General features: G+C 34.7%; 1 protein-coding gene across 5 annotated transcripts in view; it reads right to left on the bottom strand.

Moving 5' to 3' along the window:
* AMMECR1 (AMMECR nuclear protein 1) overlaps positions 1-17,666 on the bottom strand; it is a 115,413-nt gene that overhangs the window by 57,333 nt on the left and 40,414 nt on the right. For 4 of the 5 annotated variants that reach the window (XM_006071596.4, XR_328719.4, XR_328718.4 and 1 more), the window contains exon 2: positions 95-205. The exons of the other annotated variant lie outside the window; for it this stretch is intronic. In XM_006071596.4, the coding sequence (XP_006071658.1) occupies positions 95-205 (111 nt within the window). The remainder of the gene's footprint in view (positions 1-94; positions 206-17,666) is intronic. 5 annotated transcript variants of the gene reach the window in all.

The following is a 17,666-nucleotide window of genomic DNA, read 5'->3' as shown; positions in this document are numbered from 1 at the left end:
GAAAGGAAAAGGAGTTAAGAATCAAGTTTAAGTTTCATAAGGTTTTTTTTTTTTTTTTAATGTAGAAGTAGAGGTAACAAAAATTGGTCTTCACCTGGTAAGTGTGTACTCCCTGAGTCCTGAATGCAAATTCATGGCAGAAAAAGTACCTATGCATCCACGCAATCTTTTGTCTCGACCAATCTTCCATGTTACAAACAGTGGGCTGTAATGGAAGATAAAAATAGGGTAAATCAATCAATTCAATTCAAAGAAATATTTGTTGAATATTTACTATACCAAGGTTAGGTGCCTGAAATACAAAGACTAGATGACAGGCCCTCAGGGGCTTAGCTGCATTTAGAAACAATTATAGCTACACTGTATTAAATGTATTCTATATGTTGGTAGTGATGTTAGTCACTAAGTGTCTGGCTCTTCTGAGACTCCATGGACTGTATGTAGCCCACCAGGCTCCTTGGCCCATGCGATGTCCCAGGCAAGAATACTGGAGTGGGTTGCCATTTCCTCCTTCAGGGAATATTCCTGATCCAGGTATTGAACCCACATCTCCTGCACTGCAGGTAGATTCTTTACCATCTGAGCCACCTGGGAATCTCTATATGTTAGAAAGTCCAATAAGTGGTTTTAACAGATTATGTTAATCCTCATCAACAACTCTAGAGGCCTGATACTATTATTAACATTTCCAATTTTACAGATTAAGCAGTACCACAGTTAATACATCATGAAGTAGGAACTCAAACCTGGCCAGTCTTGACTACAGAGCCATTACTGCCTGATTCCTCATTTAAAACTCAAGTCACTGATTGAGTCCTAAGTCTAGTCTAGAAAACCCGGGTAAAAAGCAACAGATTCAATAAATACTTACTGAATGTACGGGGTGGGGGGTGCAAAGCACTGTGAAAGGTGCTATTGGAGATGGTGCTATTGTAGTTGTCTAAGACACAGTCTTTGCTCTCTGAGAGCCAGTATAGGAGGAGGGCTTGTTCACAGCTAACTAACACAAGGCAAAAGGAACTAAGCGCTAGAAGCCCTGTCCAGAATGCCACAAATTAAGCTACTGGGATAGGAGAAAATTTCATCAAGTGTGATCATCTTCAGCTTGGCCTAGAAGAATGAGTAGGGTTTGGAGAGGTAAAGGACAACAGCAAATATTAACAACGTAATACTCTGAAACCAGAAAGTTTATTTCAATTTTTAGAAAAAATTACTGCCAATAAATAAAATCTTTCAAGCATCAAATATCAAAATGTCAATTAGAATGGCAACAAGAAAATAATTTAGTTGTTTGGATTGTTGTTTTAAGAAGGGTAATATAGTTTTTTTTTGTTTGAGTTCATGGTCTGCAGACTTTATTTTTTATATATTCTTTTTAAAAATTCATTTATTTTTAATTGGAGGATAATTGCCTTACAATGTTGTGTTTATTTCTGCCATACATCAACATGAGTTGATGTTATACCATAGGTATAACATGCAATAATACAGTTTTAAATGAAATTTAATACAGTAGATATTTGGATTCTGCGCCAAAGCGCTCACAGCCTCAATTAGTGGTTAATTTTAAAAACAACTCTTTTATAAATAGAAGCAACTTTGTCAGGTTTTATGAAATAAATTAATTCATACATTTTAGAACATTTTGTAAAAAGATTAACACTCTATAGTTGGGGATGGCCCCTGTTAATATGAGTATTCACAGAATTTGGTATAACATAATACACTTCAGCTTTCTAAAAACTAAAATTTTATGGGATGTAACATATGTCATATATTTCTTATATAATTATGTATAATATATTTATATTTTTATATTAATATACTTATAATTTTATATTAATATACTGGAGAACACATTCTTTATTTAATGTACTCTCTAATCAGTCATCAGCAGTTGGGGGAAAAGATATTCTATTCAAACACTTCAGTCACCGATCTCAAACATTTAAATTATGTTGTGTTCCAACAAGTAACCACAATGGCAAAGAGATTCCCAAATAAATAATCCAAACCAGGGAGCAGTACTAAAAATTACCTCCTTCTAAGAGCAAAATGCCCAGAGGGATTGAAAAAGATGACTAAGTGTAAGGCCAAGTTTTGTCAGTTATTATTCACATGCTGGATGACCTATACTGAAGGTACTAAAATAAAAAGCAAAAGGTAAATTCTAGGGGTTTTTTTTTTGTTTTCTACATCATATGTACTATATTATAACTTGATACAGGGTTCTAATGCTCCAGCTGAAATTTTTCTCTAATTGCTCTTGATTACTAGTTGATCAGGAAGATAAGTATTAGATGGGATCACTTTCTCACCAATTCTTCTCTATTACTTGTACAAATACTAGTATCCTAAAATGCACACATATTGTCTTTAAAGATGAATTTCATCTCTTCATTTTTCACCTTCTAACTTGGGGTCAATGTCACTAATCATTAAATGAACAGTAAGATGTCAATCCTCTCCCATAACAATGCCTATACAAAAGATCTGTATGTAAGATCCCTTGGCAGATTCAGAACAAAGTGAATCATTCTGTACCATATATAACAATATGTCTTTAAAATTCCATGATGGCTTCTCAATAACACAGAACTAAGTTGTATATTCTCTTCCTCAATGACTTAAGTGGGAAACCTAAAAGTAGGAATGAATTTATTTGCTATCAAAAACATGAAAGTCATTTAAAAGTACTTTTCCTTCAATCCTCTTATTTACCCCACTAAAATAGATAAGCATACCATTTTCACTGTAATCCTGTCTATTCAAGCAAACATTTGAAATTTGTAGAGTAAATTTAAAAAGAACACCATTAAACGCTATATTATGCAATGTGTTGGAGGGTATTCAAGCACATAGTGGGAGAAATTATATAGTTTCTTATTTGTTGTTGTTGTTCAGTTGTTCAGTCGTGTCCAACTCTTTGCGACCCCATGAACTGCAGCATGCCAGGCTTCCCTATCCTTCACCATCTCCCAGAGCTTTCTCAAACTCATGTCCATTGAGTCGGGAATGCCATCTAACCATCTCATTCTCTGTCGACTCCTTCTCCTCCTGTCTTCAATCTTTCCCAACATCAGGGTCTTTTCCAATGAGTTGGCTCTTCGCATCAGGTGGACAAAGTATTGGAGCTTCATCATCAGTCCTTCCAATGAATATTCAGGACTGATTTCCCTTAGGATTGACTGGTTGGATCTCCTTGCAGTCCAAGGGACTCTCAAGAGTCTTCTCCAACACCACAGCTCAAAAGCATCAATTCTTTGCACTCAGCCTTCTTTATGGGCCAACTCTCACAGTTTCTTATTAGGCTATGCTATGACTGATGAAGGAATGATTCACTCAGAGGGTAGAGTGCTAGAGGATAAGCTGCATTTTGCCAGGCTCCCCTGGCCTGGGAGAACAGGTGCTCCATAATAAGCAAGGGCACAGAGAAGTAAAAGCACACAACACTTTCAGAGACCAAGAAGTAGTCTGACAATCCTGATAACTCATTATGGTCTCTTCCATATTTAACACTCTATGAATTTTAGGCACTGTTGAGTATATGTTCTCAAGAGCCCTCATAGAGGTAGAGCAGATGCAGAATCGTCTGTACTCTCCCTGTTGCTTACCTGCCCCAGGCAACATCCTCTTTGGTGGGGGTGGTATTGCAGGGAAGTATCTGTGTCAAAGATGGGAGGGACTGCTACTTGACAACCCCACTGTATTTAGGACAGAAGCCTGAAGATGGAAGAAACCAGACCTTTAGTAGACAGAATGAAACTACTCCTTCAAAATCTGGGACTCAAATTTCTCATTTGCAAATGCTCATTCAAAGTCTTTTATAAAGAACATGTTATGTGGAAATTAAAAAAACCCAAACATCTAAAAGCAATATTTATTTAATGGGGAAAATAACTTGGGAAGTTAAGCATTTTAAAATAGACTGAAACAGAATAAAGTAGACTAAAACAGAATAAACACGATGGAGCACAAGAGAGTGTATCTTGTATATGGACAACTACTTTGTACAGGGCAATGGTTATGGGAACATTCAATACATATCTTCTAAAAATAACAACAAAAGTTTTTCTTTTCCTAACACACAGAGGGAAGAAATAGGCAATTTCATTCTTAAATGTGTTATTAAAACATATGAGTTCCCAAAAGCATATAAAACATCACCATAATCAGAGACAGATCAAAGCAGAAAAAGGAACTTGAACCTGTTGAGAGGAGGTGCTTACTCAATGACAGGGAAATTTAAAAATAAAAAAAAAAACAGTTCATAGTCATAGTAAGACAAAAGTGAATGTTTTTTGAAAATACTTTCACTATATGGTTTGAGGCCACCAACATACATTGAAAAAAAAATGCTACAAACTAGAAAGGGGTTCAAAATGAAATGAAATATTAATGGAAATGTTTATTTGAAAGTAACCAGACATAACTTTTCAAGGAATTTTCCCACTCCTGAACAGTTTGTGCCACTATGTTCTGAGAAATGTTTTGGAGAAAGTAAATGCTCTCCATTTTTCCAAGTCTGTAGAGGAAGTGGAAGTAACCACCTAATCTAGGTAAATCCTCCCTGCCAACTGACAGAGAGTACTATCACGTCAATAGTAGCTCTTAGGGGAAATGCAGTTGCGTGGAATCAGCAAAAGTCCAGAATAGCAATGTAAATCTGAGCAGGATACTCCCAAGTTACATGCCACTTCCTATGCCTCTCTTCTAAGACTATTCTATTGATGTAGATCAGGATAGATTAGAAATATGTTTGTGGGAGAGGGGTACAACCATGAAAAAGGCATATTTACTTAATTTATTTACCATAGTATTTCCTCTGCCATACCAAGGCAAAAACAAAGGTTAAAAATATCTTTGGACATTAGCAAGCCCCTACTCTGGAAATTTACTCTTCCTTAGAATGAGATTTGTAGGTGGTAACATTAACAATACAATGTCAATCCCTATCAATATACTAATGACTGCTATAGGGGTCTTCAACAAGGTTATTTATATTATAGGTAGATACAGGAAAAGTGAGAAGTTCCTCTAGCTTGGTTCTTCTGCCATCAATGATTGCTTTTCAACTGAACTCAGGCTCCTCACCAACTTAGTCCACTGTATTACTCATAACATCCAACTCAACATTGTAATTCCATAGTACCTAGAAGCTCAGAGAACCACAGAAATGGCAGTCTTCCTTCCACAACCAGATTAAAACCTTTTGTATCCTATTTCAACACAAAGAAGCTATATATTTCATTTCCAAACCATATAAACAACAGATTCAATTTGTTAAAATGTACTCAATTATCATTAAATCTCATATTAGTCTGCTCAAGTCACCATAACAAAATACCATAAACTGAGTGGTTTAAACAACAGAAATTAATTTTCTCAAATTCTAGAGGATAGGAAGTCCAAGATAAAGGTTCCTGTAGGGTTGTTTCTGAGAGCTCTCTTCCTGGCTTGTAGATGGCTGCTTAGTCTTTGCATGGCCTTTCCTCTGAACTTCAAAATGAGAATGAGTATCCACGTGAGCTGTTTAGTATCTCTTGAAAGGACACTAATCCTATTTTATCATGGCCCCATCCTTATGACTTCATTTAACCTTAATTATCTCAGTGTAGGCTCTAACTCCAAATACAGTCCTGGGGGTCTAGGGTTTCAACTATATGTTTCAAATGTAGTCTTGGGGGGTTAGGGTTTCAACATATGGATTTTGTGGGGACACATAGCAAATCACTAACAAAAACGTTAGCACATATTTCAAAGTTTATGTAATAAGTTATATAAGGTTATTAGGTGAAAGAGCTTTAAAGAGATTATCTATTCCCTCTTCATTTTACAGGTGAAAAGCAAAAAGCTATCTAGGCATAATGTAGGGTCAACTAGTTAGTGTTAGAACCTGGCTACTTCTGCAGATTTTCTTACTACTGATTTAAAATTTTAATTAAATTTAAAATTGTGAGTAGCAAACCTAGATGTCTTCTAAAATACCAGAAAACAGGAAAACCCCACATAGGTGAACATAAGCACAAATCTCCTTTTCTCCCTCTCCTCTCAGAAGGAACAAGAGAAATTAGTTGAGAAGATACCGGGACAAACTGGAAATGTTGTATCAGCCTAGAAACACTGGACTCAATTTGCAAGCTTCTATACTATTCCCATTAGAAGCCATAGCAAAATTTGTCATTTTACCTTTGATAGCCTACCAACACCCTTTCTCACTCCCTTGAAACCTTCATTATCTCCTACTGCCTAGCCAGCTTTCATTAAACTCAAAACTCAGGTGTTCTATCTAATATCTACAAATTTCCACCAAATCAAAATTCCCATATACCATTGGTTAACAACTGTTTAGTTAGGTACTAATCTGATTATTTAAGTAATTCGTACTACTTAACGAGGCTTCTGAATGAATGAATCATTAATTAGTGAATGAAGCTTAACTCTTTCAGATAATTTGAAATTCAAATTGATAGGACTCCCTGAAAGAAGAGGAATAGGAGTAAGTACACGGTTGAGGGGTAGGGAGAGAAGGTAAGGTTCTACAGCATTTTATACTTTCTCATCCACACCAATCCTTTACTGCAGATAAGGAAAATACACTAAACCACCATTACAGCCTTATACCACACTCCTCCCTCCAGGATACTTCCTGTATCCCACAGGGCTCAGGAAAATAAAGAGACACTGCTTAAACAGACAGCACGGGATAGTATAGAAGACCCTCAAACCCTTAAAGTGGGAATCAGGAATGACCAATATTTCACGACTTTTCTCTGCCTGGTATTCCCAGAAATTCTATCATAGAAGCATTATATTCATAATACTCATTTAACTGGCAAATGTCAGAGGAGGAGAGGCAGTCTAAAGTCTTACAGATGATTGGGAAAGTTGAGTATGTGCGTGTGTCTTACAAATCAAGGGTAATCATCACCAACACACAACCAGCCAAATCACAAGCATACTTTAAAGGATTAGCTTGATTCTGCCAATTTTTGAACTGAAAGAACCATTTTTTCCTTTTAGCAAGACCAAATCAACAATTTTCAGTAAACTAAAAAAACTCAGTTTCAGGCTTAATAAATTGAGATAGTCTCATTATTATTTTCATTTTTAAAGTCCCAAATTAGATGAGAATGCTATCTGCACTGGAAAACAATACTACATTTGCACATATTCTCTCTTATTTAGTTTACACTGCAGTGAGAACTAAATTTAATATATGGTAGCATTTGAAGGAAGAAAATAGCTTGTATTTTTTCTCATAACAGGAACAAACCATAAATCTTTACTATCTGAAAATCTAACTCATAAATTTTAAATGACAAATTGCTATAGATTATAAAAATAAAATAATTTCTATTTGGAATTCCTATTCTGAAACCATTTGTTCAAAGAGCTTAAGGTTTGAGACTCAGCCTTAACTATGAAAAGAATTAATTATTTTAATATAAAACAGACCAGGTCAAAAAAATGACCTACTGAAGTCCGAAGATTTCTAAACTCAATATAAGGAAAACTAAGAGAACTAGAACTAGATCCAGGAGTTTTAGAATGAATATTGATTGATATAGTAAACTTTTTAAAATGCCAATAAAAACTTCTATGGAACTATGTTTTGATACTTCCATTTGTCCATTTGTACGTCAGATGCTCAGCTGGATGGTCAGGGAATTCATTAACACTTAAAACAATGAAAACAACTAAGGTTTTTTTTTGTTGTTGTGGTTTAGGTCTGTCCCTACATCTTACCTCCCCAGCTAATGACCCATGTTCTGCAATCCTGTCATAGGAAATAAATATGCTGACTGATTTAAACACTAGTATAAAAAAAGCTGGAAAGTTTTTCAGCTTCTTCATTCTAGATTTTTATCTTATTTCCCATTCCAAGGAGGTCTCATGTAATGTACGAGCTTAGTAAGTGTGCTCAGTCCTGTCCAACTCTTTGCGACCCCAAGGACTGTAGCCCGCCAGGCTCCTCTGTCCATGGAATTTTCCAGGCAAGAATACTGGGCTGGGTTGCCATTTACTCCTCCAGAGGATCTTCCCAACCCAGGGATTGAACCTGCATCTCCTGAATCTCCTGCATCGACAGGCAAATTCTTTACCACTGAGCCACCTGGGAAGCCCAGCTTAGTAAGTAAGACCAGCAATAAAACTATGATGTATTTCTTTTTCACATGTTTTCTGAGTTTAGAAAAGTAACTGTTGATTTTAAGGTCCTTGTATTGGATTACTTGCTCCTTTGGGAGAAAGGAGCTAGATAGACTCAGATTTATGGCAGGAATTCGGCAAGCCTTTCTCACTTTAGGAGGAAGAAGAAAGGCAGGATTTAGGGACAAAGTACTCAACTGAGACCATATTTTGTATCAGGGCAACTTATGCTGCCTTTGCTTTCTTTCTTTCCCCTTCTCTTTAACTTTCAGAAAATACTTCAACCTCTTAAGAACCTCTATCATGAAATATCCAAGGGATTATGATTTTTTTTAACATGGAATTGACATTCTCACTTCCAAAGTGCTTCTTTTAAAAAATCAACTTTATTAAAGTATATTTTGCAGATAATAAAATCAGCCTTTTGAAGTGTAAAATTCAAAGAATTTTGACAAATGTATATATACAGGTAACCTAAACCACAATTAAGGTAAAGAACATTTCCATCACCCCAAAGAGTTCCTCTGAGTCTCTGCAATCAATCCCCTCTCCACACTCCTGGACCTTGGCAAATACTGACCTGCTTTTGGTCACTACAGCTTTACGTTTTCTAGAAGTAGTCTAGTTTACATGAAATAGTAAATGGAATCATCTAGTATGCAGTCTTTCATGTGCAGCTTCTTTCACTTAGAACAATGCATTTGATGTTCACTCATGTTGTTTGGCCCTTTTTAAATAATATTCCACTGAGTGGTTTTGTTTATCTCCTCACTTGCTGATGGATATTTGGGTTGCTTCCAGTTTAGGGCTATTATAAATAAAGCTGCTATGATAATACTTGGATTTACGTTTTTGTGTGAACATAACTTTTCATTCCTTTCAGGTAACTACCTACAAAGATAACTGCTGAGCATGAGTAGGTATATGCTTAACTTTGTAAGAAACTGCCAGACTATTTCCAATTGGCTGTACCAATTTCCAGTGGCTGTACCAGTTACTTTCCTACCAGTTTTGCATAAGTGTGCAGTGACTCCATAGCCTCACCAATACTTGGTATTGTCTTGAAAAAAAATAATAATTTAAGTTAATGTGTAAGAATATCTCACTGTGGTTTTAATTTGCAGCTCTCTGATAACTAAGGATACTGAGCAGCTCTTTAAGTGTTTAATATTCATTCACGTATCCTCTCTTGGAAGGTGTATGTTCAACTTATTTGCTCATTTTTAATTGGATTGTTTTCTTCTTTTTATTGAGTTTCAGGCTTTAAAAATATATTCTGAAAACCAATCTGTATCACATATATGGATTGCAAATACAGTTTTCTAGTCAGTGGTTTGCCTTTTCATTTTCTTAATAGTATCTTTTGAAGAGTATATGTTCTTAATGAAATTTATCAATTTTTCTCTTCTGGTTTATATTTTTGTGTTCAATCAAAGAACTCTTTATCCAAAAGTTATGATGATTTTCTCCTATTCTCTTACAGGGGTTTTATAATTTTAGCTTCCACATTTAGGTTTATAATTCATTATGAGTTACTTTTGTATATATTGTAAGGTGAATATTGAATATTTTTTAATTTTGGTGATGGATTTTTGTGTCTATGTACATAAAGAACATTGGTCTGTGATTTTTTCTTCTAATATCTGTTGGGTTTTGGCACCATGGCAATGCCAGCCTCACAGAATGAGTTGGCAAGAATTTTATCCTCTCTTTCCTACAAGTTTGGTTTATTTGTTCCTTAAATATTTGATGAAATTCACCGTTAAAGTTACTGGAGCCTAGATTTTAATTATGGGATGATTTTAAATTACAATTTTAATTTCTTTAATAGATATAAAGCTGTTCAGACTTTTCAAGTTCTTTTTGAGTCAGTTTTGGTAATCTATGTCTTTCATGGAATTCTTCCATTTCATCTAAGTTGTAGAATTTACTGGCATAAAATTATTCTTAATGTTCCCTTATTATCTTTTTAATGTCTCTAGGATCTGTAGTGATATCCATTCTATCTTTCCTGATATTGGTAATTTGCATTACTTTATATCTTTCTCTCTTTTTTGTATCAATCTAGCTATCAACTTATCAATTTTATTGATCTTTTCAAAGAGCTGGCTATTGGTTTCACTGATTTTTCTCTATGTTGGTTTTCTATTTTATTGATTTCTACTCTAACATTTTATTGCTCTTACTTGGGGTTTAATTTGCTCATTTTCTTGCTTCTTAGGTCAGAATCTTAGATTATTGATTTTTAGATCTTCCTTAAGAGTATACATTTCCCTCTAAGCACTGTTGCATCCTACAAGTTTTAATATGTTGTGTTTTCATTACCATTCTGTTCAAATATTTTCTAATTTCCCCGTAACTTCTTCTTTGACTATAATTTATTTGGAGGTATACTGTGTAATTTCCTAATATTTGAGGATTTTCCTGATAGCTTTCTGTTACTGATTTCTGATTTAATTCCATTTTGATCAGAGAACATACTTTGTATTATTTCAATTATTTATAATATACTGAGATTTGTTTTATGGCCCAGAATGTGGTCTTAGTGAATGTACCACGTGACTTTGTAAAGACCATATATTCTGGTAGTGTTAGGTCTGGTGTTTTATAAATACCAGTTAGGTAAATTTGGTTGGTAGTACTGGTCAGATTTTCTATCCCCTCACTGACTTTTCTATTTATTCTATAAGTTACTGAGTGAAGAGTGTTGAAATATCCAACTCTAAATGTGGTTTTGTCTATTTATCCATTCAGTTGTATCTATTTTGATTTTGTCCATGTATTTTGAGGCTCTATTAAGAGCATACCCTTGTAGGATTGTTGCTTTTTTAATGAATTGAACACTTCATCATTATGAAATGTGCCCCCATCCTGAAGTATAATCTCATATTAACATAGATACTCCAGCTTTCTTATGATTAGTGCTTGCATGATATATCTTTTTCCATCTTTTTATTTAGAACCTATCTGTGTCTTTATTCTTAAAGTGGGTTTCTTACAGGCAATAGTACACAGCTGGGTCTTCGATTTTTATGGCCTTTTAATTGGAAAACTACTTATATTTAATGTAGCCTTAATATTGTTGTATTCTTTATATTTGATATTTGTTGTTTCCCATCCCTTCTCTGCTCTTTTTCTGTTTTCTTTTGGATTAAATGAGTATAGTTTAATATTCATTTTTATTGCCATTATTAACTTATTATACTTTTTTGTTGGTTATTCCAGGTTGCAAGTTGTGCATCTTTAATTTATCGTTATCAACCTTCAAGTAGTATGACATCACTATACATATAAGAACCTGAGCAGTATACTTCCATTTCATTCCTTCCATGCCTTGGGGCTACTCTCACACCTTTTACATCTATATACATTATAAATACACATTATAATCTCTAAACAGATTATTAATTTTGCCTTAAACAATCAGTTAACTTTTTAAAAAATTTTTAAATGAACAAAAGTCTTTCATATTCATCCCCCACTTACTATACTTATCTGGAACTCTTCATTATCTCTAGAGATTCAGGTATCCATCTGGTATCATTTTCCTTCAGCCTGAAAAAAATTTTTAATATTTCAGGTCTGCTGGTGACAATTTTTTGTCTGAAAAAATATATTTCTCCTTCATTTATTTTGGCTTTCATTTTTAAAAAGATTTTCACTGGAGATAGGATTTGAGGTTGACAGTACTTTTTTTTCGTTAGCACTTTAAAGATGTCATGCCATTGTCTTCTCACTTGCACTGTTTCTGATGAGATGTGTATGATTTCTTATCTTTGTTCTTCCATATGTACTGTTTCTTTTTTCCCCTCCTCTAGCTTCTTTTCAATGCTCCCTCTATTCACTGGTTTTCAGCAATTTGATTGTCTTAGAGTGGTTTTCTTTGGGGTTATCCTACTTAGGATTCATTGAGCTTTTTGGATTTGTTAATTTATATTTTCCATAATAACTGGAATTTTTGTCATTATTTTTTCAACTATTTTTCTGCCTATTCCAGTCTCTCCTTTCCTTCTGGGACTCCAATTACATGCATGTTAGTCTGATTGATATTGTCCCACAGTATCAACCACTGAGGCTTTCTCTTTCTTCAGTTATTTTACATTCTCTGTTTCAGACTGGATACTTTTGTTGTGTCTTCAAATGCATTAATCCTTTCTTTCGCAATTTAATCTATTAATCTCATCCAGTGAATCTGTCACTTTATATAGTGTACTTTTTGGTTCCAGGAGTTCTATTTGCTTCTGTGTTAAATTTCTTTCCTCATTCCATCGATGTTTATCTTTCAATTGTTCAGCACAAGTTGCTTTGAAGTCCTTGTCTGCTAATTCTGTAACTTATTTCTCATTCAGTTTCTACTGACTTGACTTCTTCTTGCTTATGGGTCACATTTTAGTGCTTCTTGGAATGTCAAGTAATTTTCTGGATATCAGCTATTATAATCATTGTATTTTTGAGTGCTTTTATTTCTGAGCCACCAGGGAAGCTCTTTATTTAACTGTCTTCCTTTAAAGGTTATTGAAGCTTGTTTTGTTGTGCATCTAAATGTTTTGTGAATAATTATTTTTCAAGGCTTAATTTTTAAGTTTTGTTACTTTGGGTTCCAAGTATGTTTTATTCTACGACTACATTAATGCTACTACTAAGGAATAACTCTTACATGGTCTCTATTGAATGTTCTGGGTGTTCAACAAGGTCTCTCAGTTCTTGCTGTGGGAACTGAAATCTTTCTCTCAGTCCTGTATGAGCTCTGGTAAATTTTCAGCTCATAGCTCCTGAGAAATAGTTTTTTATCCAGCCCCATGGTGTTTCTCTCAAGACATTCACAGATTCATAATTCAGCCAAAGATAAAGGGGACATTTATGCAGATTTCTGGAGTTATTTCCCTGACTAGCCCTCCCTCCCCTTTCAGTACTCTGCTCCACAAATTCCTGCCACCTAGGTAGACTTCCCTGAGTTCCTAATTCAGTCTCATCAATTCAACAAGACTGCAGGTTCTGATTGAGTTCCCTCTCACAATGCTATGGTCCAGAAACTACCTACAGACAGAAAGCCAGGGCGACTGCAGGACTCATTTTCTTTGTTCCGTTTTTCTCAGGGATCAGAGTCCTGTGCTACCTGTTGCCCAATGTCTGAAAACACTGTTTCATATATTTTTGTCCAGTTTCAAGTTGTTTATGGGGTATATGAGGCAGAAGGGAACATGTTTTATGCCAGTTACTCCTTCGTGGACCACAGTGGAAGTCTCAAAGCCTTCTAACACTGAGTCACTTAAGGGTCAAACTCTGTGGTAGGTTTCACATACTAAATGTGGAAAAAGCCTACCACAAATAGTAGACGACCACAGTAAGCAGGAAAATGGTTCAGGAAGCAGAAAGCAAAGGGACACATCTCTTCAGCTTTGACAGCTGGTGCACTTTTATAAGAATATGAAGTGACTCAACCAATTTCAGAGGCAATGCACTACTCAGAACCAAAAGGTTAGAGATGTCACTCTTAAAAATATCAAATCAAGAACTCTAAAATCCAAAGTAATGAAATAAAAAAATCAAAGCAGTCAAGTATAAACTGAACTTGACAAAAGTGTCAGTTACCAGTCACTCTGATATTTCTTTCTTTAAGCCCATGGCAAAAATAGCTCTCTCCTCTTATTCTTTCATACAAGTTAAAACAACAACAAAAAATGCAATCCCTTGAACCTTATTTACAACACTTAAAAAAAATCTTGAGGAAGTCATCAGTAATTATGAATGATGTCTGATGTATGTATGTTTTGTTATTACTATTTTTAAAGGGTTGTTTTTTCAGCTATGATGACTAAACAATCTTAGGGCTCAGTTATTTACCTCACTGCAAGATAAAACTGAGGTTATCGGTCTTAGCATAAATCTTGCAATCACAATGCCACATCTATAGAAGGGCAGTCGCTTAAACACAGGAACTCCACATTAAAGAAATCAGATACACAAAAAATCTCTTATGATGGAAAAAACCAGAAAAAAATTCTGCGATATGTGCCATTAAATTATCATATCCAAAATTATTTTTAAAAATTTCCCACCAACACATCAGGCAACGCCATGAAAGTTCAATGTTCAAAAAGTAAACTGAACCACTAACCTGGGAGGCACAGAACAATGGAAGTTTCCAAAGAAAATTAAGATAGCAGGAAGTAAGCCAGAGAAAAAAGCAAAATCCCTGAATGACATTGACCAAGGTAACGAGGTAGTGAAGTAAGAAGGAAAATTGCTTACTTTCTTGCTGTACACTTCTCTTTAGGCAGTCCTATATAACTGCCTACTTCAAAGTCTATAACTTTATAAACAAATGAAACAGAAGCTAAACAAAGGGACCAAACTCCCTGGGAAGATAAGAAAGAACACAGCAGCCCTATCAACAGGCACCAGTACAACAACTTCCTCTGTATATTTAAAGGTTCAGGTTTAAAAAGCCTCCAGCTGAACTGCTAGGTACACAGCTGACTACAAACTAGCTAATGGTGGTATATAGGGTCTGGAAATGAGAGTGACCTACTCAGCTTCATCATGTCAATACAAGAAAGCAAGCTTTGTCACCTAAGCTATTATACACACTCATCCCTGAAAGCTAAGTTTTTCCTCTAGAGTCCACCTAGTCCTCTGCTTTAAAACCAGGAAGAACAGTTCCCACACCTTTGCTTTTTAGATAAATCCCACAGATAAAAAACAATACTTTATTTTAAACCAGGTGGCACAGTGGTAAAGAAAAATTAAAAAAAAAAAAAAAAAAAAAAAAAAGAATCCATCTTCCAATGCAGGAGACACGAGAGATGCAGGTTTCATCCCCGAGTCGGGAAAATCCCCTGGAGGAGGAAACGGCAACCCACTCCAGTATTTTTGCCTGGAGAATCTCATGGACAGAGGAGCCTGGAGGGCTATAGTCCATGGGGTCACAAAGAGTTGGACACGACTGAGCATGCACACATGCACACACAGAGTGTTCTACTTACAGATCTGAAATGCACAATGGAACTTAATACTCAGTCCAGGGTTTCTATATAGCTATAGAACCAAAGACCAGGGAAACTTATTTCTCATCAGGCCTACTTCTCCAACATTTTCTTGGCATTAAACACTATACAAACACACACACACACACTATACAAATTGCCAGTTAAAGATGCAGATGTCTGGACTCTATTGGTCTCAGCCGTATACTGCTAAATTGATGAAAAATCTTTTAATTAGAGTCTTTCAGTAACCAGCTTCATGCTTTCAAACTTGCCCAGTGTCTTTCCTCATTCTGACAATGTAAACATAACACAAAAGCACCTCTTCTTAAAGGAAGTGAAACTGAGCAATGGCAAAATTATTAGCTATGAAGAGCAGTTAATCAGTTAAATCCAAATTGTTTTCCATAGGAATATATTCTGTAATATAAGACAGAACAATTGGCAAATGATTATTTTACTTATAATAAAATAGTTCTCACGTGGACTACAAAATTACATAATATACATAAGTGTAATATATATGTAATATACATAACATAATGTATTTTATATATATTATATATAACATATTATGTATTTTACATATACATATATACGTAAGCCCAGTGCATGATTTACTAAAATGTAGCTATCTTTTCACCCCAAATCTGTCTGGGAAGATCAATTTGAATTAGAGAAGTCTGAATTATAGAGTTTAAAATGAGACAAATATAGTTTTATTACTTGCAGATACACTCTCACTTACCTGCCCATCCTCTTCCTTCTCTACTAAATAGCATTTCTAGCACTTTAATAAATAAATAATTTAATAGATGAGAATAACTGGTAATGAATACATTAACTATTTGTATATAAATAGAAGTTTTTTATACCTAAAATAAAACCAACCTTCATCATTCCATCTCACATGAATGATGATCACTTCCAAATATGGAAAAAGAAAATATGATTGGAAAACTAATCAATAAGGTTTCTACTGCTGAAAATATGGCAACTTATAAAATAATTTCAAAGCATGAAAAGAAAACTGACCGATTACCAACTGTAAAAAAGAATAAGATAAAAAGATCATTTTAGAAATGATCATAATATTTTAACATAATATATTTAAACATAATATATGTTTGTATACATATACTATTTTAAAAAAACTAACTTTTACTGACTGTTTTCTATGTGCCAGGACTTTCTGGCACAAATGTTTATATGTAATTACTCTTTAAATCCCTACCACAACCTTATGAGGTAGATATTATTATCCCCCATTTTGCTGATAGGGAAACTGAGAAGCAGAGAGAACAATTAACCTGTCAGTGGTCACACTGCTACTAAGTGATAGGACCACAATTTGGACCCAGGCATTGTGGTTTCAGGCCAACTCTCTTCACCACATACCATGACTATATATTGGGCTTCCCAGGTGGCTCAGTGGTAAAGAATCCACCTGCCAACGCAGGAGCCACAGGAGATGCAGGTTTGATCCCTGGATCAGGAAGATCCCTGGAGAAGGAACTGGCAACCCCCTTCAGTATTCTTGCCTGGAATATCCCATAGACAGAGGAGTCTGGCCGTCTACAGTCCAAGGGGTTGCAAAGAGTCAGATACAACTGAGTGACTAAGCATGCATGAATGTATGTGCATTGTTTGATATAAACCACCTAAAAATTAGTATTCCAATGTGGAACTGAATTATTGGCTTTAAAGAACACCTAGAAATTAGAGCAAGCATAAATAAAATTGTTGACACTGACTATGTATATCATAAAAATTAAACAGAATATTAAAAACATAAAACTTCACTAGAAAGAAGAAATGCTCTACAAGTGAAAAGCTGGAAAAAAATTATGTCATAATAAGTATAAATGGACTGGGAATTAATAAAAAGCATCCCACTGAAAGGATCAAAACACTTATATAATATTTTGATTCACTATAAATGTAATATATGTTCACTGTAAAAAATTTTTAAGAAAATACAGAAAAGTAGAAAGAAAATAAGAACCACATATAATCTCACAACCCAAAGAAAATGAAAAATTACAATGTTTCCTGACAGCCTTTTTCTGTGAAAATATTTTCACATGGTTAAGATCATACTACATGGTCAAACTGCATAGTTTATTTTTCAACTAAATTGCATAAATATTTTCCTACATGGTTAAGATTCTTCAAAAATATTTTAATAGCTCTATGATATTCCATCATATGGGTGTACCATAATTTAGGTAATCATTTCTCTCTTATGAAAACTGTGGGGAACATCTCTGTGCATTAAAGTTTATCCAGAGCTCACATTTATTTTCTAAGGATAGATATTTTTAGAAACATAATTACAGTTCAAAGTGTATGAACATTTTTGAGCTCTTGATGCATTCTACAAAATTGCTTTCCAGAAAGACAGTGCCCACTAAAGGAAAAAAAAAAAAAAAAGACTGACTTCATTGAGTTAAAACTTCAGGAATATTTATTTACAACCAGCATTTCTGAATCATTTAAATTGGTGGCAGCTGCTTTAAATGTTCTCAT

The sequence above is a fragment of the Bubalus bubalis genome, chromosome X, assembly GCF_019923935.1.
Source record: "Bubalus bubalis isolate 160015118507 breed Murrah chromosome X, NDDB_SH_1, whole genome shotgun sequence".
Classification (NCBI taxonomy): domain Eukaryota; kingdom Metazoa; phylum Chordata; class Mammalia; order Artiodactyla; family Bovidae; genus Bubalus; species Bubalus bubalis.
This window is presented reverse-complemented; position numbering and strand designations above follow the sequence as displayed.